Source organism: Petromyzon marinus, chromosome 68, assembly GCF_048934315.1.
Source record: "Petromyzon marinus isolate PM22_M1 ecotype Great Lakes invasive population chromosome 68, UKy_Petmar_22M1.pri1.0, whole genome shotgun sequence".
In the NCBI taxonomy this organism is placed as follows: Eukaryota; Metazoa; Chordata; class Hyperoartia; order Petromyzontiformes; family Petromyzontidae; genus Petromyzon; species Petromyzon marinus.
The window spans coordinates 4,619,057-4,643,460 of record NC_133734.1 but is presented as its reverse complement, the minus strand read 5'-3'; the positions used below and the strand labels follow the sequence as shown (position 1 = coordinate 4,643,460).

At 50.3% G+C, this 24,404-nt stretch overlaps 1 protein-coding gene across 4 annotated transcripts; it reads right to left on the bottom strand.

Annotated features, from left to right (window-relative positions):
• Positions 1 to 16,638: 16,638 nt before the first annotated feature.
• Positions 16,639 to 22,569, bottom strand: LOC116956976 (uncharacterized). Of its 4 annotated transcripts, none has more exons than XM_076054822.1 (5): positions 22,362 to 22,569; positions 20,863 to 21,002; positions 19,290 to 19,419; positions 17,801 to 18,081; positions 16,639 to 17,183 (listed from the first exon to the last, which is right to left on the bottom strand). In XM_076054822.1, exons 2-5 carry the CDS (start codon positions 20,998 to 21,000, stop codon positions 17,022 to 17,024), a joined length of 711 nt encoding a protein of 236 aa, XP_075910937.1. In that variant the 5' UTR covers positions 21,001 to 21,002; positions 22,362 to 22,569; the 3' UTR covers positions 16,639 to 17,021. The 4 variants fall into 4 exon arrangements, with proteins under 4 accessions (XP_075910937.1, XP_075910938.1, XP_032834778.2 ...); XM_076054823.1 differs by having other exon boundaries at positions 22,369 to 22,569; XM_032978887.2 differs by having other exon boundaries at positions 20,863 to 21,019; positions 22,369 to 22,568.
• Positions 22,570 to 24,404: the final 1,835 nt, after the last annotated feature.

Here is a 24,404-nt window from a genome sequence, read left to right as displayed (position 1 = left end):
AAGCACAGCGGGTTGGCACAGTAGGGGGCACAGGTGGTGCACCAGCCAGTCATCTCAGTCAGTCGACCCGTGGCACCTGGGTCTGCTCCGTGACCTCCTGCCAGCGGGCGTTCGACACTTCACGTGGCCTCAGGGTGCATATAGCCTGGCACAAGCGTCGTGGTGACGTCACCGCCACTTAGTGGCGAATGGCGGTTGTTGTTGTTGTGTGTCTGTGTGTGTGTGTCTGTGTGTGTGTGTCTGTCTGTGTGCGTGTCTGTGTGTGTGTCTCTTTGTGTACCTGCTGATCCGAGATGCTGTGGTTGGGCGCAGACACCGACACAGACAGACACAGACACACACATAGACAGACAGACACACACACAGACAGACGCCTGCCTCCGCCTCCTGCTGTCGAGTAAACTTAACGAGGAAGTGTTTCAGAGTTCACTTCTCATCCAGCCCATCTCCCTGACCCTGCCCATCGACCTCGCCCCTCCCTCCTCCCCACAGCCCCGCCCCACTCCTTTTTCCGAGAGTCCAGACCGCGACTTCTCAAAAGTGACGTCACACGAGGGCGTGACATCACCTGTTAAACCGTTTCATTGTTACACTTCATTACAATGTTACACTTCGTTACAATGTTACACTATAATACCGCTAGACTGAGTTGTAATTCAGCAGGTGTGAGGCCCTCCTGAGCTACTGTTGCTGCTGTGTAGATCTCATAGAGACCCACAATCATAGAGACCCACACTCATAGAAACCCACAATCATAGAGACCCACAATCATAGAGACCCACACTCATAGAGACCCACAATCATAGAGACCCACACTCATAGAGACTCACACTCACAAAGACTCACAATCATAGAGACTCACAATCATAGAGACTCACACTCATAGAGACCCACAATCATAGAGACCCACACTCATAGAGACCCACACTCACACTATGATTGTGAGTCTCTATGAGTGTGTGTCTCTATGAGTGTGAGTCTCTATGATTGGGGGTCTCTATGAGTTTGGGTCTCTATGAGTGTGGGTCTCTATGATTGTTAGTCTCTGTGAGTGTGAGTGTCTATGAGTGTGAGTCTCTATGATTGTGAGTCTCTATGATTGTGAGTCTCTGTGAGTCTGGGTCTCAGTGAGTGTGGGTCTCTGTGAGTGTGGGTCCTGTGAGTGTGAGTCTCTATGAGTGTGAGTCTCTATGAGTGTGGGTCTCTATGAGCATGGGTCTCTATGAGTGTGGGTCTCTGTGAGTGTGAGTCTCTATGAGTGTGGGTCTCTTCGAGTGTGGGTCTCTATGAGTGTGAGTGTCTATGAGTGTGAGTCTCTATGAGTGTGTGTCTCTGTGAGTGTGGGTCTCTGTGAGTGTGAGTCTCTATGAGTATGGGTCTCTATGAGTGTGAGTCTCTGTGAGTGTGTGTCTCTGTGAGTGTGGGTGTCTATGATTGTGAGTCTCTGTGAGTGTATCTCTGTGAGTGTGGGTCTCTGTGAGTGTGTGTCTCTTTGAGTGTGTGTCTCTGTGAGTGTGGGTCTCTATGAGTATGGGTCTCTATGGGTGTGGGTCTCTATGGGTGTGGGTCTCTGTGAGTGTGGGTCTCTATGAGTGTGAGTCTCTATGAGTGTGAGTCTCTATGAGTGTGGGTCTCTATGGGTGTGGGTCTCTGTGAGTGTGGGTCTCTATGAGTGTGAGTCTCTGTGAGTGTGTGTCTCTGTGAGTGTGGGTCTCTGTGAGTGTGTGTCTCTGTGAGTGTGGGTCTCTGTGAGTGTGGGTCTCTATGAGTGTGGGTCTCTATGAGTGTGGGTCCCTGTGAGTGTGTGTCTCTATGATTTCGAGTCTCTGTGAGTGTGAGTCTCTGTGAGTGTGGGTCTCTGTGAGTGTGGGTCTCGATGAGTGTGGGTCTCTATGATTGTGAGTCTCTGTGAGTGTGGGTCTCTGTGAGTGTGGGTCTCGATGAGTGTGGGTCTCTATGATTCTGAGTCTCTGTGAGTGTGAGTCTCTATGAGTGGGGTCTCTATGAGTGTGTGTCTCTGTCAGTGTGGGTCTCTGTGAGTGTGGGTCTCTATGAGTGTGGGTCTCTGTGAGTGTGAGTCTCTGTGAGTGTGTGTCTCTGTGAATGTGGGTTTCTATGAGTGTGGGTCTCTATGAGTGTGGGTCTCTATGATTGTGAGTCTCTATGAGTGTGGGTCTCTATGAGTGTGGGTCTCTATGATTGTGAGTCTCTATGAGTGTGGGTCTCTGTGAGTGTGATTCTCTATGAGTGTGAGTCTCTATGAGTGTGGGTCTCTGTGAGTGTGAGTGTCTGTGAGTGTGTGTCTCTGTGAGTGTGGGTGTCTATGATTGTGAGTCTCTGTGAGTGTGTCTCTGTGAGTGTGGGTCTCTGTGAGTGTGTGTTTCTGTGAGTGTGTGTCTCTGTGAGTGTGGGTCTCTGTGAGTGTATGTCTCTGTGAGTGTGGGTCTCTGTGAGTGTGGGTCTCTATGAGTGTGGGTCTCTATGAGTGTGGGTCCCTGTGAGTGTGTGTCTCTATGATTTGGAGTCTCTGTGAGTGTGAGTATCTGTGAGTGTGGGTCTCTGTGAGTGTGGGTCTCGATGAGTGTGGGTCTCTATGATTGTGAGTCTCTGTGAGTGTGGGTCTCTGTGAGTGTGGGTCTCGATGAGTGTGGGTCTCTATGATTCTGAGTCTCTGTGAGTGTGAGTCTCTATGAGTGGGGACTCTATGAGTGTGTGTCTCTGTGAGTGTGGGTCTCTGTGAGTGTGGGTCTCTATGAGTGTGGGTCTCTGTGAGTGTGAGTCTCTGTGAGTGTGTGTCTCTGTGAATGTGGGTTTCTATGAGTGTGGGTCTCTATGAGTGTGGGTCTCTATGATTGTGAGTCTCTATGAGTGTGGGTCTCTATGAGTGTGGGTCTCTATGATTGTGAGTCTCTATGAGTGTGGGTCTCTGTGAGTGTGAGTCTCTATGAGTGAGAGCCTCTATGAGTGCGGGTCTCTGTGAGTGTGAGTCTCTGTGAGTGTATGTCTCTGTGAGTGTGAGTCTCTATGAGTATGGGTCTCTATGGGTGTGGGTCTCTGTGAGTGTGGGTCTCTATGAGTGTGAGTCTCTGTGAGTGTTTGTCTCTGTGAGCGTGGGTCTCTACGATTGTGCGTCTCTGTGAGTATGGGTCTCTATGAGTTTGGGTCTCTATGAGTGTGGGTCTCTATGAGTGTTAGTCTCTGTGAGTGTGAGTCTCTATGAGTGTGAGTCTCTATGATTGTGAGTCTCTATGATTGTGAGTCTCTGTGAGTCTGCGTCTCTGTGAGTGTGGGTCCCTGTGAGTATGGGTCTCTATGAGTGTGAGTCTCTATGAGTGTGGGTCTCTGTGAGTATGGGTCTCTATGAGTGTGGGTCTCTGTGAGTGTGAGTCTCTATGAGTGTGGGTCTCTTTGAGTGTGGGTCTCTATGAGTATGAGTGTCTATGAGTGTGAGTCTCTATGAGTGTGTGTCTCTGTGAGTGTGGGTTTCTGTGAGTGTGAGTCTCTATGAGTGTGAATCTCTATGAGTATGGGTCTCTATGAGTGTGAGTCTCTGTGAGTGTGTGTCTCTGTGAGTGTGGGTGTCTATGATTGTGAGTCTCTGTGAGTGTGTCTCTGTGAGTGTGGGTCTCTGTCAGTGTGTGTCTCTGTGAGTGTGTGTCTTTGTGAGTGTGGGTCTCTGTGAGTGTGTGTCTCTGTGAGTGTGGGTCTCTATGATTGTGAGTCTCTGTGAGTGTGGGTCTCTGTGAGTGTGGGTCTCTATGAGTGTGGGTCTCTATGAGTGTGGGTCCCTGTGAGTGTGTGTCTCTATGATTTCGAGTCTCTGTGAGTGTGAGTCTCTGTGAGTGTGGGTCTCTGTGAGTGTGGGTCTCGATGAGTGTGGGTCTCTATGATTGTGAGTCTCTGTGAGTGTGGGTCTCTGTGAGTGTGGGTCTCGATGAGTGTGGGTCTCTATGATTCTGAGTCTCTGTGAGTGTAAGTCTCTATGAGTGGGGTCTCTATGAGTGTGTGTCTCTGTCAGTGTGGGTCTCTGTGAGTGTGGGTCTCTATGAGTGTGGGTCTCTGTGAGTGTGAGTCTCTGTGAGTGTGTGTCTCTGTGAATGTGGGTTTCTATGAGTGTGGGTCTCTATGAGTGTGGGTCTCTATGATTGTGAGTCTCTATGAGTGTGGGTCTCTATGAGTGTGGGTCTCTATGATTGTGAGTCTCTATGAGTGTGGGTCTCTGTGAGTGTGATTCTCTATGAGTGTGAGTCTCTATGAGTGTGGGTCTCTGTGAGTGTGTGTCTCTGTGAGTGTGGGTGTCTATGATTGTGAGTCTCTGTGAGTGTGTCTCTGTGAGTGTGGGTCTCTGTGAGTGTGTGTTTCTGTGAGTGTGTGTCTCTGTGAGTGTGGGTCTCTGTGAGTGTATGTCTCTGTGAGTGTGGGTCTCTGTGAGTGTGGGTCTCTATGAGTGTGGGTCTCTATGAGTGTGTGTCTCTATGATTTGGAGTCTCTGTGAGTGTGAGTCTCTGTGAGTGTGGGTCTCTGTGAGTGTGGGTCTCGATGAGTGTGGGTCTCTATGATTGTGAGTCTCTGTGAGTGTGGGTCTCTGTGAGTGTGGGTCTCGATGAGTGTGGGTCTCTATGATTCTGAGTCTCTGTGAGTGTGAGTCTCTATGAGTGGGGACTCTATGAGTGTGTGTCTCTGTGAGTGTGGGTCTCTGTAAGTGTGGGTCTCTATGAGTGTGGGTCTCTGTGAGTGTGAGTCTCTGTGAGTGTGTGTCTCTGTGAATGTGGGTTTCTATGAGTGTGGGTCTCTATGAGTGTGGTTCTCTATGATTGTGAGTCTCTATGAGTGTGGGTCTCTATGAGTGTGGGTCTCTGTGAATGTGAGTCTCTGTGAGTGTATGTCTCTGTGAGTGTGAGTCTCTATGAGTATGGGTCTCTATGCGTGTGGGTCTCTGTGAGTGTGGGTCTCTATGAGTGTGAGTCTCTGTGAGTGTGTGTCTCTGTGAGCGTGGGTCTCTACGATTGTGCGTCTCTGTGAGTGTGGGTCTCTATGGGTGTGGGTCTCTATGAGTGTGAGTCTCTATGAGTGTGAGTCTCTGTGAGTGTGGGTCTCTATGAGTGTGGGTCTCTATGAGTGTGCGTCTCTAGGAGTGTGGTCTCTGTGAGTGTGGGTCTCTATGATTGTGAGTCTTTGTGAGTGTGGGTCTCTATGAGTGTGGGTCTCTATGAGTGTGGGTCTTTGTGAGTGTGTGTCTCTGTGAGTGTGGGTCTCTATGATTTCCAGTCTCTGTGAGTGTGAGTCTCTGTGAGTGTGAGTCTCTGTGAGTGTGGGTCTCTATGAGTGTCGGTCTCTGTCAGTGTGAGTCTCTGTGAGTGTGGGTCTTTGTGAGTGTGGTTCTCTATGAGTGTGAGGCTCTATGATTGTGAGTCTCTATGAGTATGGGTCTCTGTGAGTGTGAGTCTCTATGAGTGTGGGTCTCTATGAGTGTGGGTCTCTATGAGTTTGAGTGTCTATGAGTGTGAGTCTATATTAGTGTGAGTATTTATGGGTGTGGGTCTCTGTGAGTGTGAGTCTCTATGAGTGTGGGTCTCTATGAGTGTGGGTCTCTATGGGTTTGGGTCTCTATGAGTGTGATTCTCTATGATTGTGAGTCTCTATGAGTATGGGTCTCTGTGAGTGTGTGTCTCTGTGAGTGTGAGTCTCTATGAGTGTGGGTCTCTATGAATGTGGGTCTCTATGAGTGTGAGTGTCTATGAGTGTGAGTCTCTGTGAGTGTGTGTCTCTGTGAGTGTGGGTCTCTGCGAGTGTGAGTCTCTATCAGTGTCTGTCTCTATGAACTTGCGTCTCTATGAGTGTGAGTCTCTGTGAGTGTGAGTCTCTATGAGTGTGTGTCTCTGTGAGTTTGGGTCTCTGTGAGTGTGAGTCTCTATGAGTGTGAGTCTCTATGAGTATGGGTCTCTATGGGTGTGGGTCTCTGTGAGTGTGGGTATCTCTGAGTGTGAGTCTCTGTGAGTGTGTGTCTCTGTGAGTTTGGGTCTCTGTGAGTGTGAGTCTCTATGAGTGTGAGTCTCTATGAGTATGGGTCTCTATGGGTGTGGGTCTCTGTGAGTGTGGGTCTCTATGAGTGTGAGTCTCTGTGAGTGTGTCTCTGTGAGTGTGGGTCTCTATGAGAGTGAGTCTCTATGAGAGTGAGTCTCTATGAGTGTGGGTCTCTATGAGAGTGAGTCTCTGTGAGTGTGAGTCTCTATGAGTGTGAGTCTCTATGAGTGTGAGTCTCTATGAGTATGGGTCTCTATGGGTGTGGGTCTCTGTGAGTGTGGGTCTCTATGAGTGTGAGTCTCTGTGAGTGTGTCTCTGTGAGTGTGGGTCTCTATGAGAGTGAGTCTCTATGAGTGTGAGTCTCTATGAGTGCGGGTCTCTGTGAGTGTGAGTCTCTGTGAGTGTATGTCTCTGTGAGTGTGAGTCTCTATGAGTATGGATCTCTATGGGTGTGGGTCTCTGTGAGTGTGGGTCTCTATGAGTGTGAGTCTCTGTGAGTGTTTGTCTCTGTGAGCGTGGGTCTCTACAATTGTGCGTCTCTGTGAGTATGGGTCTCTATGAGTTTGGGTCTCTATGAGTGTGGGTCTCTATGAGTGTTAGTCTCTGTGAGTGTGAGTCTCTATGAGTGTGAGTCTCTATGATTGTGAGTCTCTATGATTGTGAGTCTCTGTGAGTCTGCTTCTCTGTGAGTGTGGGTCTCTGTGAGTGTGGGTCCCTGTGAGTGTGAGTCTCTATGAGTGTGAGTCTCTATGAGTGTGGGTCTCTGTGAGTATGGGTCTCTATGAGTGTGGGTCTCTGTGAGTGTGAGTCTCTATGAGTGTGGGTCTCTTTGAGTGTGGGTCTCTATGAGTATGAGTGTCTATGAGTGTGAGTCTCTATGAGTGTGTGTCTCTGTGAGTGTGGGTTTCTGTGAGTGTGAGTCTCTATGAGTGTGAATCTCTATGAGTATGGGTCTCTATGAGTGTGAGTCTCTGTGAGTGTGTGTCTCTGTGAGTGTGGGTGTCTATGATTGTGAGTCTCTGTGAGTGTGTCTCTGTGAGTGTGGGTCTCTGTCAGTGTGTGTCTCTGTGAGTGTGTGTCTCTGTGAGTGTGGGTCTCTGTGAGTGTGTGTCTCTGTGAGTGTGGGTGTCTATGATTGTGAGTCTCTGTGAGTGTGAGTCTCTGTGAGTGTGGGTCTCTATGAGTGTCGGTCTCTGTCAGTGTGAGTCTCTGTGAGTGTGGGTCTTTGTGAGTGTGGTTCTCTATGAGTGTGATTCTCTATGATTGTGAGTCTCTATGAGTATGGGTCTCTGTGAGTGTGAGTCTCTATGAGTGTGGGTATCTATGAATGTGGGTCTCTATGAGTTTGAGTGTCTATGAGTGTGAGTCTATATTAGTGTGAGTATTTATGGGTGTGGGTCTCTGTGAGTGTGAGTCTCTATGAGTGTGGGTCTCTATGAGTGTGGGTCTCTATGGGTTTGGGTCTCTATGAGTGTGATTCTCTATGATTGTGAGTCTCTATGAGTATGGGTCTCTGTGAGTGTGTGTCTCTGTGAGTGTGAGTCTCTATGAGTGTGGGTCTCTATGAATGTGGGTCTCTATGAGTGTGAGTGTCTATGAGTGTGAGTCTCTGTGAGTGTGTGTCTCTGTGAGTGTGGGTCTCTGCGAGTGTGAGTCTCTATCAGTGTCTGTCTCTATGAACTTGCGTCTCTATGAGTGTGAGTCTCTGTGAGTGTGAGTCTCTATGAGTGTGTGTCTCTGTGAGTTTGGGTCTCTATGAGTGTGAGTCTCTATGAGTGTGAGTCTCTATGAGTATGGGTCTCTATGGGTGTGGGTCTCTGTGAGTGTGGGTATCTATGAGTGTGAGTCTCTGTGAGTGTGTGTCTCTGTGAGTTTGGGTCTCTGTGAGTGTGAGTCTCTATGAGTGTGAGTCTCTATGAGTATGGGTCTCTATGGGTGTGGGTCTCTGTGAGTGTGGGTCTCTATGAGTGTGAGTCTCTGTGAGTGTGTCTCTGTGAGTGTGGGTCTCTATGAGAGTGAGTCTCTATGAGAGTGAGTCTCTATGAGTGTGGGTCTCTATGAGAGTGAGTCTCTGTGAGTGTGAGTCTCTATGAGTGTGAGTCTCTGTGAGTGTGAGTCTCTATGGGTTTGGGTCCCTGTGAGTGTGAGTCTCTATGAGTGTGAGTCTCTATGAGTATGGGTCTCTATGGGTGTGGGTCTCTGTGAGTGTGTGTCTCTGTGAGTGTGGGTCTCTATGAGTGTGGGTCTCTGTGAGTGTGGGTCTCTATGAGTGTGTGTCTCTGTGAGTGTGTGTCTCTGTGAGTGTGGGTCTCTATGAGTGTGGGTCTCTGTGAGTGTGAGTCTCTGTGAGTGTGGGTCTCTATGATTTTGAGTCTCTATGAGTGTGGGACTCGAAGGCACGGCCAACCTCGAACTCTGCTGTGTCACGTGTTCGCGTGACATTTCATCATTTCCCAAAGCTGCCTTTTGTTTGGCTTGGCAGGAGGCAGTAGCGGGGAGGGAGTGTTCAGGGGTCCAGGTCACTCACCCTGTCACCTGATTAAACTTGTGAAAAATAATAGGCAGAATCATTCATACTCAAAGAGACCCATAGAGACCCACACTCATATGCGTCTCTATGACCCTTCCTCATATGAATCTCTATGCGTCTCTGTGAGCATGGGTCTCAATGGGTCTCTATGAGTATGGGTCTCTTCAGTATGAGTCTCAGTGGGTATCTGAGTATGGGTCTCAGGCAGTGTGTGTCTCAGTGGGTCTCTATGAATATTAATCTATCTGCGTCTCTGTGAGTATGTGTATATATGAGTATCGTTGAGCTGAGTTTCGTTTGAAGGGTACTCATCAAGCCATCTGAATTTCGTCACCCTGAGTCGGGATTTTCCCCGGTGCTTTACCTGAGAACCCCTTTGTCACGCCGCACCTGTCCAAGCTACACCTGTCCAAGCCTCACCTGTCCAAGCAGCACCTGTCCAAGCCTCACCTGTGGGCTCAAATGTCAGGGAAATCACTTTGAGGCTGTTACACTATTACACTGTTACACTGTTAAACCATTACATTGTTAAACTATTACACTTTTACACTATTACACTGTTAAACGATTACACTGTTACTCTATTACACTGTTACACTATTACACTGTTACACTATGTTCTATGTTACACTATTACACTTACACTGTTACACCATTACACTGTTACACTATTACACTGTTACACTGTTAAACCATTACATTGTTAAACTATTACACTTTTACACTATTACACTGTTAAACGATTACACTGTTACTCTATTACACTGTTACACTATTACACTGTTACACTATTACACTGTTAAACCATTACATTGTTAAACTGTTACACTTTTACACTATTACACTGTTAAACTAATACACTGTTACTCTATTACACTGTTACACTATTACACTGTTACACTATGTTCTATGTTACACTATTACACTGTTACACTATTACACTGTTACACTGTTACACTATTACACTGTTACACTATGTTCTATGTTACACTATTACACTGTTACACTATTACACTGTTACACTGTTAAACCATTACATTGTTAAACTGTTACACTTTTACACTATTACACTGTTAAACTATTACACTGTTACTCTATTACACTGTTACACTGTTACACTATTACACTGTTACACTATTACACATTACACTGTTAAACTATTACACTTTTACACTATTACACTATTACACTGTTAAACGATTACACTTTTACACTATTACACTGTTACACTATTACACTGTTACACTATTACACTGTTACACTGTTAAACCATTACATTGTTAAACTATTACACTGTTACACTATTACACTGTCACACTGTTACACTATTACACTGTTACACTGTTACACTATTACACTGTTACACTATTACACTGTTACACTGTTACACTATTACACTGTTACACTATTACACTGTTACACTATGTTCTATGTTGCCTGGTGTAAGACACCAATGGGCTGCTGTTTATCTCGGCCTGGCCAACACAAACAAGAGCAGCTGGACCAAGTGCCTGATATCATCGCCAAAGACTCTGAACGCGTGATTCTACAAACTCATAGGGACCCATAGAGATTTATATAGAATAGAGAGACCCATACTCATAGAGACCCACAGAGACCCATACTCACCTTGTGTGTACGTATGAGTGGCTCTTCTTCGGAACAAAAAAATGAAGGGGATGGGGGCATTGTAGCGTGGCGGTGAGGTGTGGGAAGCTGTAAGCCACAGGATACTTTGGGCTCGCCTTCCCATCAACCGGAGGCGAGGAGTGGTGGTCGTGGTTACTTATGCCCCCACCGATGACGAACGTCCGTGGAGGGATGCAGGCAAGGCCGATGAGTCAGATGCCTTCTATGACCTCCTGTCACAAGTGCTGGCTAAAGTGGCCCCTGGGATAGAATCATCCGGCGGGGTGACTCTAATGCCCGAGTTGGTCATGATGCTGACATCTAGGCTGGGGTGATTGAAGGCATGGGCAAGATCAGCTCAATAACAAGCAACGGAGCATGCACACATCCACACAACATCATGGATGCATGCCGGGTCCAAGCAAGAACATCTGCTGGACTACATAGTGATGGAACAGCGGATGAGGGTCTATGTCCTTGACACCAGGACCTACCGTGGAGCTGATCTGCCCTCTGACCATCGACTTGTCATTTGTAAGATGCGCCTGCCATTCTTTCACTCCGGTGGTGAGTGTACACCCAGGACCCCATTAAAACCCATAGTGGCCTGGTCTCAGCTAGCTGATGAAAGTTTCCAGCGAGAATTTCATCATCGCTTGCGGATGGGGTTGGCATCGTCCCCCACTCCTCCTGATGTCGAGGGTAAATGGGCGAGGTTTAGGACTGTGACTCATGCAGCTGCAATGGCTGCTTTGAGTACACGGTCCAGACCTCCCCAGAGACCCTGACTGACAGAGGAGGTGTTCAAGCTGGCTGAGGAAAAGTGACAGGCTCACTCTCATCGTCTACAGCATTCCACGTCAGAGAATGAGGAGGCTTACCGCAGCCTTCGCTCAGAGGCGCTGCAAGGATGGGTGGTGGTCGCGGGTTGCTGAGGAGATGGAGTCTGCCTCAGTGGCCCGCGATCACAAATCTCTATTTAACTCCATCAAAAAAGTAACCTGCAGCGCCACACCTATTACCATCATTATAGGAAAAACGGTGACCCAATTTCCGACCCCCAGGAACAGGTTTGCAGATTTGCTGAGCATTTCTGTGAGGTCCTGAGGGAGGGAAAATCCCTCAGCCAGGAAAACATCGTGGCACAAAGTGAGGATGACCCTGCTGAGGTTGCAGTGCCTCAAATATTGGAAGAAGTCACCCCCTGTGAGTGGCTGGCTGAGGTGCCATCTGTTCAGGAAGTACTGAAGGTGATCCAGAGTCTGAGACCAGGAAAGGCACCGGGCAGAGATGATCTCCCAAGCAAAATGCTGAGGGAGGGTGGCGTTTGTACACAAACTGTCCTATATGACATCATAACAACAGTCTGGACCACTGGACGGGTTCCGCAGGACTGGAAGGATGCCCTGATGGTCCCCCTCTTTAAGAAGGGGGACCACACAGACTGTAACAACTACAGGGGCATTTTACTCCTCAATGTGCCAGAAAAGGTCCTGGCAAGGGTTATTCAACATCGCCTTGCCAGGCACGCTGAGGAGAAGCTTGCGGAGCCCCAATGCAGTTTCAGGAAAGGGCGGTCCTGCACAGATTCCATATTTTCTGTCCGTCTGCTACAGCAGAGGTGTAGGGAATTCCAACAAGACCTACATCTCTGCTTCATTGACCTGGTCAAGGCCTATGATACCATCAGGAACCCTGAGCTCTGGGTTGTTCTTCGTGCTTTTGGAGTCCCTAACCCTCTGCTCACGATCATTAAGGACCTTCATGATGGTGAGCGGGCCCGGGTAAAGCTACGTGGCCGGGAGTCAGAGCCATTCCCTGTACACCTTGGGGTGCGACAGGGATGTCCTCTGGCTCCCACATTATTTACCATCTATTTTGACCACGTAGTTCGTGAAGCCTTCAAATGCTGTACCGGCGGAATCTCCATCTGGTACAGATACGGTGTTGTAAATGTTGACGAGTAAACTTTTTTTACGAGGCACACGTTGTTTTATTGTCTTTCACTGCAGGGTCCCGAGCATGAAGGGCATATCGGTCCCTTCACCTAGCCGCTATGGCCTCCGAACTATACGGGACCTACTCTGGTGACCTGTTCCCTATCGTCCACCGGCTGGGACGGAGGTGAGGCTGACTGACCCCGACCTCCTGGTCCGTGGGTCCTGACCACTGTCCTCACTGAGCTACAGGCCTTAGAAGGGCTGCAGAGCTTGGGGTCCAGGGTCCTGTTCTCCAGCCCGGGCTTCAGTCTTCGGCGTGTAGATAACTGAGCCAGAGCTCCCTGAGCCCTGACTTGTATACAAGTTCGTGGCCGGCTCCGCCCTGGCCACGCCTTCCTTCTGGAACACTCTCTGGAAGGTGACATCATTCTCCCGGTTGCCCCCCACCCGGGGGCACGGGGAATGTGTCCCAGCATCCGTTGACTGGGATCCACCGTTGGCCTTTACTCTGTGCCCTGGCGAGGTAATACCTCTGCACGCAATTGACAGTAAGTGGAACTACAGGCTGTTGAATGGTGAGTGACAATCACCCAAACACAGATACAATGGGAGGCTGATCGTTGCCCGGGTGCGGTCAAGGGATGGCTCCCTTTTGGTCAACCACGTGATGTGTGCCGATGTTCTGGTGATTGCTGCTTACTCAGAGGAGGAGTTGGAGACGCTGCTGCTGAGACTGGAGCGTGCCACTAAGAGATGGGGCCTTACCATCAGCCCCACCAAAACTAAGCAACTGCCTGGGTATTTTGTGCCATCGGACACTCCACTCCCAAAACTCTCAATCGGTGATGGGGCAGTTGTGGAGAAAGTGGAGAGTTTTCCATACCTAGGCAGTGTACTCATGACCAGCTCCGGTTCGATAGCAGAGGTCTCACAATCGAGTGGCAATATCTTTCATCGGTTGCGTAACGCTGTGTGGAAGCTACCTGGTCTGTCGCTCCACATGAAGCTTCAGGTCTTCTCGGCTACAGTCATTCCCTCTCTTCTCTATGGGTCTCAGTGTTGAGTCTATGGGTTTCAGTGGTGAGTCTATGGGTCTCAGTGCTGAGTCTATGGGTCTCAGTGTTGACTCTATGGGTCTCAGTGTTGAGTCTATGGGTCTCAGTGTTGAGTCTATGGGTCTCAGTGTTGAGTCTATGGGTCTCAGTGCTGAGTCTATGGGTCTCAGTGTTGAGTCTATGGGTCTCAGTGTTGAGTCTATGGGTCTCAGTGTTGAGTCTATGGGTCTCAGTGTTGAGTCTATGGGTCTCAGTGTTGAGTCTATGGGTCTCAGTGGTGAGTCTATGGGTCTCAATGGTGAGTCTATGGGTCTCAGTGTTGAGTCTATTGGGCTCAGTGTTGAGTTCATGGGTCTCAGTGGTGAGTCTATGGGTCTCAGTGTTGAGTCTATGGGTCTCAGTGTTGAGTCTATGGGTCTCAGTGTTGAGTCTATGGGTCTCAGTGGTGAGTCTATGGGTCTCAGACTTGAGTCTATGGGTCTCATTGTTGAATCTATGGGTCTCAGTGCTGAGTCTATGGGTCTCAGTGTTGAGTCTATGGGTCTCAGTGTTGAGTCTATGGGTCTCAGTGTTGAGTCTATGGGTCTCAGTGCTGAGTCTATGTGTCTCAGTGTTGAGTCTATGGGTCTCAGTGTTGAGTCTATGGGTCTCAGTGTTGAGTCTATGGGTCTCAGTGTTGAGTCTATGGGTCTCAGTGTTGAGTCTATGGGTCTCAGTGTTGAGTCTATGGGTTTCAGTGCTGAGTCTATGGGTCTCAGTGTTGAGTCTATGGGTCTCAGTGTTGAGTCTATGGGTCTCAGTGCTGAGTCTATGGGTCTCAGTGCTGAGTCTATGGGTCTCAGTGTTCAGTCATTGGGTCTCAGTGTTGAGTCTATGGGTCTCAGTCCTGAGTCTATGGGTCTCAGTGTTGAGTCTATGGGTCTCAGTGCTGAGTCTATGGGTCTCAGTGCTGAGTCTATGGGTCTCAGTTTTCAGTCATTGGGTCTCAGTGTTGAGTCTATGAGTCTCAGTGTTGAGTCTATGTGTCTCAGTGTTGAGTCTATGGGTCTTAGTGTTGAGTCTATGGGTCTCAGTGTTGAGTCTATGGGTCTCAGTGTTGAGTCTATGGGTCTCAGTGTTGAGTCAATGGGTCTCAGTGTTGAGTCTATGGGTCTCAGTGTTGAGTCTATGGGTCTCAGACTTGAGTTTATGGGTCTTAGTGTTGAGTCTATGGGTCTCAGTGTTGAGTCTATGGGTCTCAGTGTTGAGTCTATGGGTCTCAGTGTTGAGTCTATGGGTCTCAGTGTTGAGTCTATGGGTCTCAGTGTTGAGTCTATGGGTCTCAGTGTTGAGTCTATGGGTTTCAGTGCAGAGTCTATGGGTCTCAGTGCTGAGTCTATGGGTCTCAGTGTTGAGTCTATGGATCTCAGTGCTGAGTTTATGGGTCTCAGTGTTGAGTCTATGGGTCTCAGTGCTGAGTCTATGGGTCTCAGTGCTGAGTCTATGGGTCTCAGTGTTCAGTCATTGGGTCTCAGTGTTGAGTCTATGGGTCTCAGTGTTGAGTCTATGGGTCTCAGCGCTGAGTCTATGGGTCTCAGTGCTGAGTCTTTGGGTCTCAGTTTTCAGTCATTGGGTCTCAGTGTTGAGTCTATGAGTCTCAGTGTTGAGTCTATGTGTCTCAGTGTTGAGTCTATGGGTCTTAATGTTGAGTCTATGGGTCTCAGTGTTGAGTCTATGGGTCTCAGTGTTGAGTCCATGGGTCTCAGTGTTGAGTCTATGGGTCTCAGTGTTGAGTCTATGGGTCTCAGTGTTGAGTCTATGGGTCTCAGGCTTGAGTTTATGGGTCTCAGTGTTGAGTCTATGGGTCTCAGACTTGAGTCTATGGGTCTCAGTGTTGAGTCTATGGGTCTCAGTGTTGAGTCTATGGGTCTCAGTGTTGAGTCTATTGGTCTCAGTGTTGAGTCTATGGGGTCTCAGTGTTGAGTCTATGAGTCTCAGTGTTGAGTCTATGGGTCTCCGTGCTGAGTCTATGGGTCTCAGTGTTGAGTCTAGGGGTCTCAGTGTTGATTCTATGGGTCTCAGTGTTGAGTCTATGGGTCTCAGTGTTGAGTCTATGGGTCTCAGTGTTGAGTCTATGGGTCTCAGTGTTGAGTCTATGGGTCTCAGTGTTGAGTCTATGGGTCTCAGTGTTTAGTCTATGGGTCTCAGTGCTGAGTCTATGGGTCTCAGTGTTGAGTCTATGGGTCTCAGTGTTGAGTCTATGGGTCTCAGTGTTCAGTCATTGGGTCTCAGCGTTGAGTCTATGAGTCTCAGTGCTGAGTCTATGGGTCTCAGTGTTCAGTCATTGGGTCTCAGTGTTGAGTCTATGGGTCTCAGTGCTGAGTCTATGGGTCTCAGTGTTGAGTCTATGGGTCTCAGTGCTGAGTCTATGGGTCTCAGTGTTGAGTCTATGGGTCTCAGTGTTGAGTCTATGGGTCTCAGGGCTGAGTCTATGGGTCTCAGTGTTGAGTCTATGGGTCTCAGTGTTGAGTCTATGGGTCTCAGAGCTGAGTCTATGGGTCTCAGTGTTGAGTCTATGGGTCTCAGTGTTGAGTCTATGGGTCTCAGTGTTGAGTCTATGGGTCTCAGTGTTAAGTCTATGGGTCTCAGTGTTGAGTATATGGGTCTCAGTGGTGAGTCTATGGGTCTCAGTGTTGAGTCTATGGGTCTCAGTGTTGAGTCTATGGATCTCAGTGCTGAGTCTTTGGGTCTCAGTGTTGAGTCTATGGGTCTCAGTGCTGAGTCTATGGGTCTCAGTGCTGAGTCTATGGGTCTCAGTGTTGAGTCTATGGGTCTCAGTGCTGAGTCTATGGGTCTCAGTGCTGAGTCTATGGGTCTCAGTGTTCAGTCATTGGGTCTCAGTGTTGAGTCTATGGGTCTCAGTGTTGAGTCTATGGGTCTCAGACTTGAGTCTATGGGTCTCAGTTTTGAGTCTATGGGTCTCAGTGTTGAGTCTATGAGTCTCAGTGTTGAGTCTATGGGTCTCAGTGCTGAGTCTATGGGTCTCAGTGTTGAGTCTAGGGGTCTCAGTGTTGAGTCTATGGGTCTCAGTGTTGAGTCTATGGGTCTCAGTGTTGAGTCTATGGGTCTTAGTGTTGAGTCTATCGGTCTCAGTGTTGAGTCTATGGGTCTCAGTGTTGAGTCTATGGGTCTCAGTGTTGAGTCTATGGGTCTCAGTGTTTAGTCTATGGGTCTCAGTGCTGAGTCTATGGGTCTCAGTGTTGAGTCTTTGGGTCTGGGCGTTTAGCTCATGTGGCTGCTACTATGAATCCCCCACGTGTCATGATGATGATGATATCAGCCACTACGATGACGAGCTATCGTCATGCACGCAATAACCAAGTCGGGTTCACCTGGTGAGAAATGAAAAACAAAAATGGTTCATGAGGGAAGCGATTTCAGTTCTGAGACCGCAGCGACCGGCAGAGGGAGGCAGAGCGTCTCAGAATCGGAATATTTATTTGTTTATACCACTGGTAGGATTCTGACGAATTACAAAGATCTCAATCGCGACCCGAAAGCTTTCGTGACTGCAGGAATTCACATTATTTGGGTCTTTCGGTAAATGTCACGTAAAGTGGTTCTTTTTTTTGTGTCATTTTCTTTGAACCTATCGAAAGACCCCAAGAATTTGAATTCCTGCAGTCACGAAAGCTTTCGAGTCGAGATTTTGCCGAGAGACCCAGACAATGCGAAGATCTCCTTCACAGACGTCCAGCGTGGTGGGGGGAGAGACTCCAGCGATGGACCTCGGGGAAGATGAAGACATCGCGCAACGCTTCCGTCCCACGTGGCTCTTCGGCCTCTCATTTTTGCCCAGGCCTCTCAGAACTCGTCGAAGATGTCCAGCAGGCGCGTGTAGGTGTCACGCGTGGCCCACAGCGCCAGCCAGAACTTCCGCGCCTCGCGGCGGCCCTTCTGCTCGACGATGTCCAGCAGCTCAGTGGCGGCAGCGGCACCTCCATTGTTTGACCTGGCCTTGACCTTCTACTCTCAAGCAACCACGACAAGACACACACACAGAACATCAACACACACAGCATCATCAACACGACACACACACATCATCATCAACACAACACACACACAACATCAACGCACACATCATCAACATGACCCACACACAAAATCAACACACACACACAACATCAACACACACATCATCAACACGGCACACACACACAACATCAACACACACACAACATTAACATGACACACACACACATCATGAACACGACACACACACACATCATCAACACGACACACACAACTCAATCACTCATTCACCCACTCACCCACCCACTCACTCATTCACCCACTCACTCACTCACCCACTCACTCACTCACCCACCCACTCATTCACTTCGTTGTGAGCAAGGCAGTGGCGACATCTTGTCCAGCGGCTGGACGAAGTAACAATGCGTGAACAGTGGCGGTAGTAGTGGTGACCTTGGTGGGCAGCAGTAGCCACCGTTGGGACGTTATCACTGAAGAGACTTACGGAACAGAAGTGCCCAGGGCCTTTAAAAAAAATAACAACCTTAATCCACCTCTGCCTATATCCCCGAATCGTCAGCTCCGCTTGGGAGGCGACAGAGCCTCACGTCTCTCTCGGCCACCGTGATGACCTCCCTGGCGCTCAGCTCGTTGAGTATCGGCAGGAGGTTGCCCTGCAGGGCTTGCACGAGCTGCGGCGTCAGAGGAACGATCCTCCGCAGGAGCTCCTTGTCGTCGCCGCAAGCTTGCAGCTTCGCCTCGAACGACGTCGCAGCGGGAGGCCGAGAGGCTGCCGGTAACGCCGCCGGGAGCTGGACAGATACCGTGGCGGCAGCAGCGGATCCTGGGCCCGGCTGCCCCCGGGCCGTGCTGTCGGAGTCGGCCCTCGCTACGGAAATGGAGACAGAGTGGGGGGGGTGGGTGGGGAAAGCTGCTGAAAGCCTCGGCCACGGAGGGCGGTAATCGATGAAGTGGAATCTTTTATTTATTTTTTATACGCGCAGAGTAGTGGCGCTGGCCGCTGACGGAAAGTTGTACCTGCAGCGTACGGCAGTGCACACGTCAGCAGGCGACAGTATACACGGCGGGGGGGGGGGGGGGGGGGTAAGACAGCAAAGTTCCTGAAGGGGTCCGTCCGGAAGCCGCTGGAAACCCTTCCTGCGTGGACGAAAGCTTTAGGTCAAGATTTGACCGCCTCTGCGGGGGGGAGGGTTTCCACACAACCATTCGATCATCTTTTAACGGACTCCGAGACGCAGGAAGGCCTCATCTGATCGAGTCTCCTCACTTCTCTGAAGAGATGCCGCGACACCGAGGTCATTCCGACCGCGCTGTTATTTTGTTTGCATTCCGGCCACGAGTATCGTGGATCAATGCGGCGACGCGATTCCTCGTAGCAAGCTTTCAGTTTGGCGCTTTAACATCTTAACGCAGCTGTTTTGTTGCCGGGAGGAAAGGGGGGGGGGGGGGGAACCTACGGTCTTGTTTTGGTGCCGGCAAAGGAGTTCCCGTGATGTAAAAGTTACTCTCTTTCATTTTGTTTCTTACTTTTAACATATCTCACCACACCAACCCCCACCCCAACCCCAGCGCGCCCCCCCACCCACCCTCTCTCTCTCCCACCTCTCCTCCTCAACATTCGCTACTCCACGACCGGTGTGGCCCTCTCGTCCGAGACGCGAACACGAAGACGAGAGTGTCGCAAGGGCTACCAGCAAAGACGAGAGTGTCGCAAGGGCTACCGGCGAAGACGAGAGTGTCGCAAGGGCTACCGGCGAAGACGAGAGCGTCGCAAGGGCTACCGGCAAAGACGAGACCGTCGCAAGGGCTACCGGCGAAGACGAGACCGTCGCAAGGGCTACCGGCGAAGACGAGAGCGTCGCAAGGGCTACCGGCGAAGACGAGAGTGTCGCAAGGGCTACCAGCAAAGACGAGACCGTCGCAAGGGCTACCGGCGAAGACGAGAGCGTCGCAAGGGCTACCGGCGAAGACGAGAGCGTCGCAAGGGCTACCGGCCGCTCACGGAGGGTCGAGGCTAAACCGCCCCGCGCGCACGGCACTGGCGAGGGAGAGGGGGTGGAGGCGGGAATCGCTCACGGAGGCTGTCGAGGAGCCCGACGAGGCCCTCGTATTTGTCCCGCAGCTCGCGGAGAGCCTCGAGGAGGTCGACCGCCGCCGGCTGCCCCAGGGCGAGCATCTCGGAGATCAGCCGCTCGGCCTGAAGCTCCTGCCGTGGGGGGGGGGGGGGGCGGTCACCGGCCGACATTACGACGTCCACCATCGCCATCATCGTGATCGCCGCCATCGCCGCCGCCGCCATCATCACCATGATGACCACCAACATCATCACCACCATCGCGACTGTCACCATCGCCGATGCCACCACCGCCGATGCCACCACCACAATCATCGCCATCGCCACCATCGCCACTGCCACCACCACCATCATCACTATCGCCACTGCTACCACCACCACCATCGCCACGGCCACCACCACCACTATCACCACCATCACCACTATCACCACCAACATCATCATCGCCACCGCCACCATCACCACTGCCACCACCGCCACCACCATGATCACCAGCATCACGGCCTAAGCCTGAGTACCACGCTGGCTAGGAGACATTACCTACCTCGCCTGGTATGGAAGAGGTCGTGGGTTCGATGCAGGACCCTGTGTGGTAGATCTATGGGTCTCTGTGCGGTGAGTCTGTGGGTTTTTATTTTTTTATTTAAAGCTTTCGTGACTGCAGGGATTCATATTCTTGGTTCTTTCGGTAAAGTCACCACGTAGATAGGGAAACAATAAAATAATAAAAAATATAAAACAATCAAATTCTCACGACGTTTCGGCTGCAACACAAGCAGTCATCATCAGGTGTGAAAACCACAGCAAGAAATTTTTTTATTATTTTATTGTTTCCCTTCTACGTGACTTTACCGAAATAACCAAGAATATGAGTATATGGGTATCTGTATGAGTGATGAGTCTATGGGTCTCTGTGTGGTGAGTCTATGGGTCTCTGCGTGATGAGTCTATGGGTCTCTGTGTGATGAGTCTATCGGTATCTGTGTGGTGAGTCTGTGGGTTTCTGTGTGGTGAGCCTATGGGTCTCTGCGTGATGAGTATATGGGTATCTGTATTAGTGATTAGCCTATGGGTCTCTGTGTGGTGAGTCTGTGGATCTCTGCGTGATGAGTATATGGGTATGTGTGAGTGATGAGTCTATGGGTCTCTGTGTGGTGAGTCTATGGGTCTCTGTGTGGTGAGTCTATGGGTCTCTGCGTGTTGAGTATATGGGTATCTGTATGAGTGATGAGTCTATGGCTCTCTGTGTGGTGAGTCTGTGGATCTCTGCGTGATGAGTATATGGGTATCTGTGTGAGTGATTAGCCTATGGGTCTCTGTGTGGTGAGTCTGTGGATCTCTGCGTGATGAGTTTATGGGTATTTGTGTGAGTGATTAGCCTATGGGTCTCTGTGTGGTGAGTCTGTGGATCTCTGCGTGATGAGTATATGGGTATCTGTGTGAGTGATTAGCCTATGGGTCTCTGTGTGGTGAGTCTGTGGATCTCTGCGTGATGAATATATGGGAATCTGTGTGAGTGCTTAGCCTATAGGTCTCTGTGAGTCTCCATGGGTCTACAAGTCTCTTGGGTCTCACGTCAGTGGTGGCGGTTCTGGCCTTTTCGTAGACGTCGCTGTAGCCCATGGACTCCACCTCGTCCATGAGGGCTCCCGGATCGGCACAGACGAGACGCAGGAGCTCCCCGCGGTTCTCCATGAGGAAGAGCAGCTCCATCGCTGCAGAGACTCATAGACTCACCACACAGAGACTCATAGACTCACCACTCACACAGAGACTCAGACTCACCACACAGAGACTCATAGACTCACCACTCACACAGAGACCCATAGACTCACCGCTCACACAGAGACCCACAGACTCACCACACACACAGAGACCCGCAGACTCACCACTCACACAGAGACCCATAGACTCACCACACAGAGACCCACAGACTCGCCACACGGAGACCCATAGACTCACCACACAGACACCCATAGACTCATCACACAGAGACCCACAGACTCACCACACGGAGACCCATAGACTCACCACACAGAGACCCACAGACTCACCACTCACACAGAGACCCATAGACTCACCACACAGAGACCCATAGACTCACCACACAGAGACCCACAGACTCACCACACGGAGACCCATAGACTCACCACACAGAGACCCATAGACTCACCACACAGAGACTCATAGACTCACCACGCAGAGACCCATAGACTCACCACACGGAGACCCATAGACTCACCACACAGAGACCCACAGACTCACCACACGGAGACCCATAGACTCACCACACAGAGACCCATAGACTCACCACGCAGAGACCCACAGACTCACCACACAGAGACCCATAGACTCACCACACAGAGACCCATAGACTCACCACACAGAGACCCACAGACTCGCCACAGGGAGACCCATAGACTCACCACACAGAGACCCATAGACTCACCACACAAAGACCCATAGACTCACCACACAGAGACCCACAGACTCACCACACGGAGACCCATAGACTCACCACACAGAGACCCATAGACTCACCACACAGAGACTTATAGACTCACCACGCAGAGACCCATAGACTCATCACACAGAGACCCACAGACTCACCACACGGAGACCCATAGACTCACCACACAGAGCCCCACAGACTCACCACTCACACAGAGACCCATAGACTCACCACACAGAGACCCATAGACTCACCACACAGAGACTCATAGACTCACCACGCAGAGACCCATAGACTCACCACACAGAGACCCATAGACTCACCACACAGAGACTCATAGACTCACCACACAGAGACCCATAGACTCACCACACAGAGACCCACAGACTCACCACACGGAGACCCATAGACTCACCACACAGAGACCCATAGACTCACCACACAGAGACCCATAGACTCACCACACAGAGACCCACAGACTCACCACACGGAGACCCATAGACTCACCACACAGAGACCCATAGACTCACCACACAGAGACCCACAGACTCACCACACGAAGACCCATAGACTCACCACACAGAGACCCATAGACTCACCACGCAGAGACCCATAGACTCACCACTCACACAGAGACGTTGATGGTGGTGATGGTAGTGGTGATGGTGGTGATGGTAGTGGTGGTGATGGTAGTGGTGGTGATGGTTTCTGTTGAAGTTTCGGGCGTTTTCCCTCGAAAGTGAAACTGGAGCAGTTCCGCTGCCGCTTCCTCAGTCTCACAGAGACAAAAGTCCCCCAGGTAGCCTCTAGTAGGGCTGTAGGGGCAAGTGCTGATACACAGACAAATATCCCCCAGGTAGCCTCTAGCAGGGCTGTAGGGGCAAGTGCTGTTACACAAACACAAAGATCCCCCAGGTAGCCTCTAGCAGGGCTGTAGGGGCAAGTGCTGTTACACAAACACAGACAAATATCCCCCAGGTAGCCTCTAGTAAAGCTGTAGGGGCAAGTGCTGTTACACACACAGACAAAGATCCCCCAGGTAATCTCTAGCAGGGCTGTAGGGGCAAGTGCTGTTACACACGAAGATCCCCCAGGTAGCCTTTAGTAGGGCTGTAGGGGCAAGTGCTGTTACACACACAAAGACAAAGGTCCCCCAGGTAGCCTCTAGCAGGGCTGTAGGGGCAAGTGCTGTTACACACACAAAGACAAAGGTCCCCCAGGTAGCCTCTAGCAGGGCTGTAGGGGCAAGTGTTGTTACACACACAGACAAAGATCCCCCAGGTAGCCTCTAGCAGGGCTGTAGGGGCAAGTGCAGTTACACAAACACAGACAAAGATTCCCCAGGTAGCCTCTAGCAGGGCTGTAGGGGCAAGTGTTGTTAAAACAACCGTCATTCGCTACTAAGTGGCGGTGACGTCACCACGACGCTTGTGCCAGGCCATGTGCACCTTGAGGCCATGTGAAGTGTCGAACGCCCGCTGGCAGGAGGTCACGGGGCAGACCCAGCAGGTGCCACGGGTCGACTGACTGAGATGAGTGGCTGATGCACCACCTGTGCCCTCTACTTTGCCAACTTGCTGTGCTTTAGCCACCCGGCGCTCCGCTCGTTGTTGTGAGCGTCGCTCCTCCGCCGTCCATTGTTGTTGCTGGAGGGGCGACTGCCTCCCAACTGGCCCAGTAGCCCCAAGGTGCACCTAGCCTGGCACCAGCCCCAGTAGCAGCAGCGTCCTTCACGAGACCCCTCCTCCTCCTCCACAGAGGTCAAGTAGCTGCTGCTCGATCGCTACTTTGTGCAATTCGTTCATTCATGCCCATGGGTAGTAAGTGTTACTTTCCTTATTGCTTATTCCTCAAAAGTACGGAAAATTGGCTGTCAGAGAATCATTACTACCCACAAACTTTGTGACCAGGACACAGAATGCTGCTGCATTGGCATTGCTACTGCATAGCCAGCATAGCTAGTGTAAGTGTATACACATAGCCAGCATAGCTAGTGTAAGTGTACACACATAGCCGACCGAGCTAATGTAAGTGTACACACGTAGCCGACCGAGCTAATGTAAGTGTACACACATAGCCAGCATAGCTAATGTAAGTGTACACACATAGCCGCCCGAGCTAGTGTAAGTGTACACACATAGCCGACCGAGCTAGTTTAAGTGTACACACATAGCCGACCGAGCTAATGCAAGTGTACACACATAGCCGATCGAGTTAGTGTGAGTGTACACGGATAGCCGACCGAGCTAATGTAAGTGTACACACATAGCCGACCGAGCTAGTGTAAGTGTACACACATAGCCGACCGAGCTATTGTAAGCGTACACACATAGCCGACTGAGCTAATGTAAGTGAACACACATAGCCAGCATAGCTAGTGTAAGTGTACACACATAGCCGACCGAGCTAGTGTGAGTGTACACACATAGCCGACCGAGCTAATGTGAGTGTACACACATAGCCGACAGAGCTAGTGCAAGTGTACACACATAGCCGACCGAGCTAGTGGAAGTGTACACACATAGCCGACCGAGCTAGTGGAAGTGTACACACATAGCCGAGCGAGCTACTGTAAGTGTACACACATAGCCGACCGAGCTAATGTAAGTGTACATACATAGCCGACCGAGCTAATGTAAGTGTACACACATAGCCGACCGAGCAA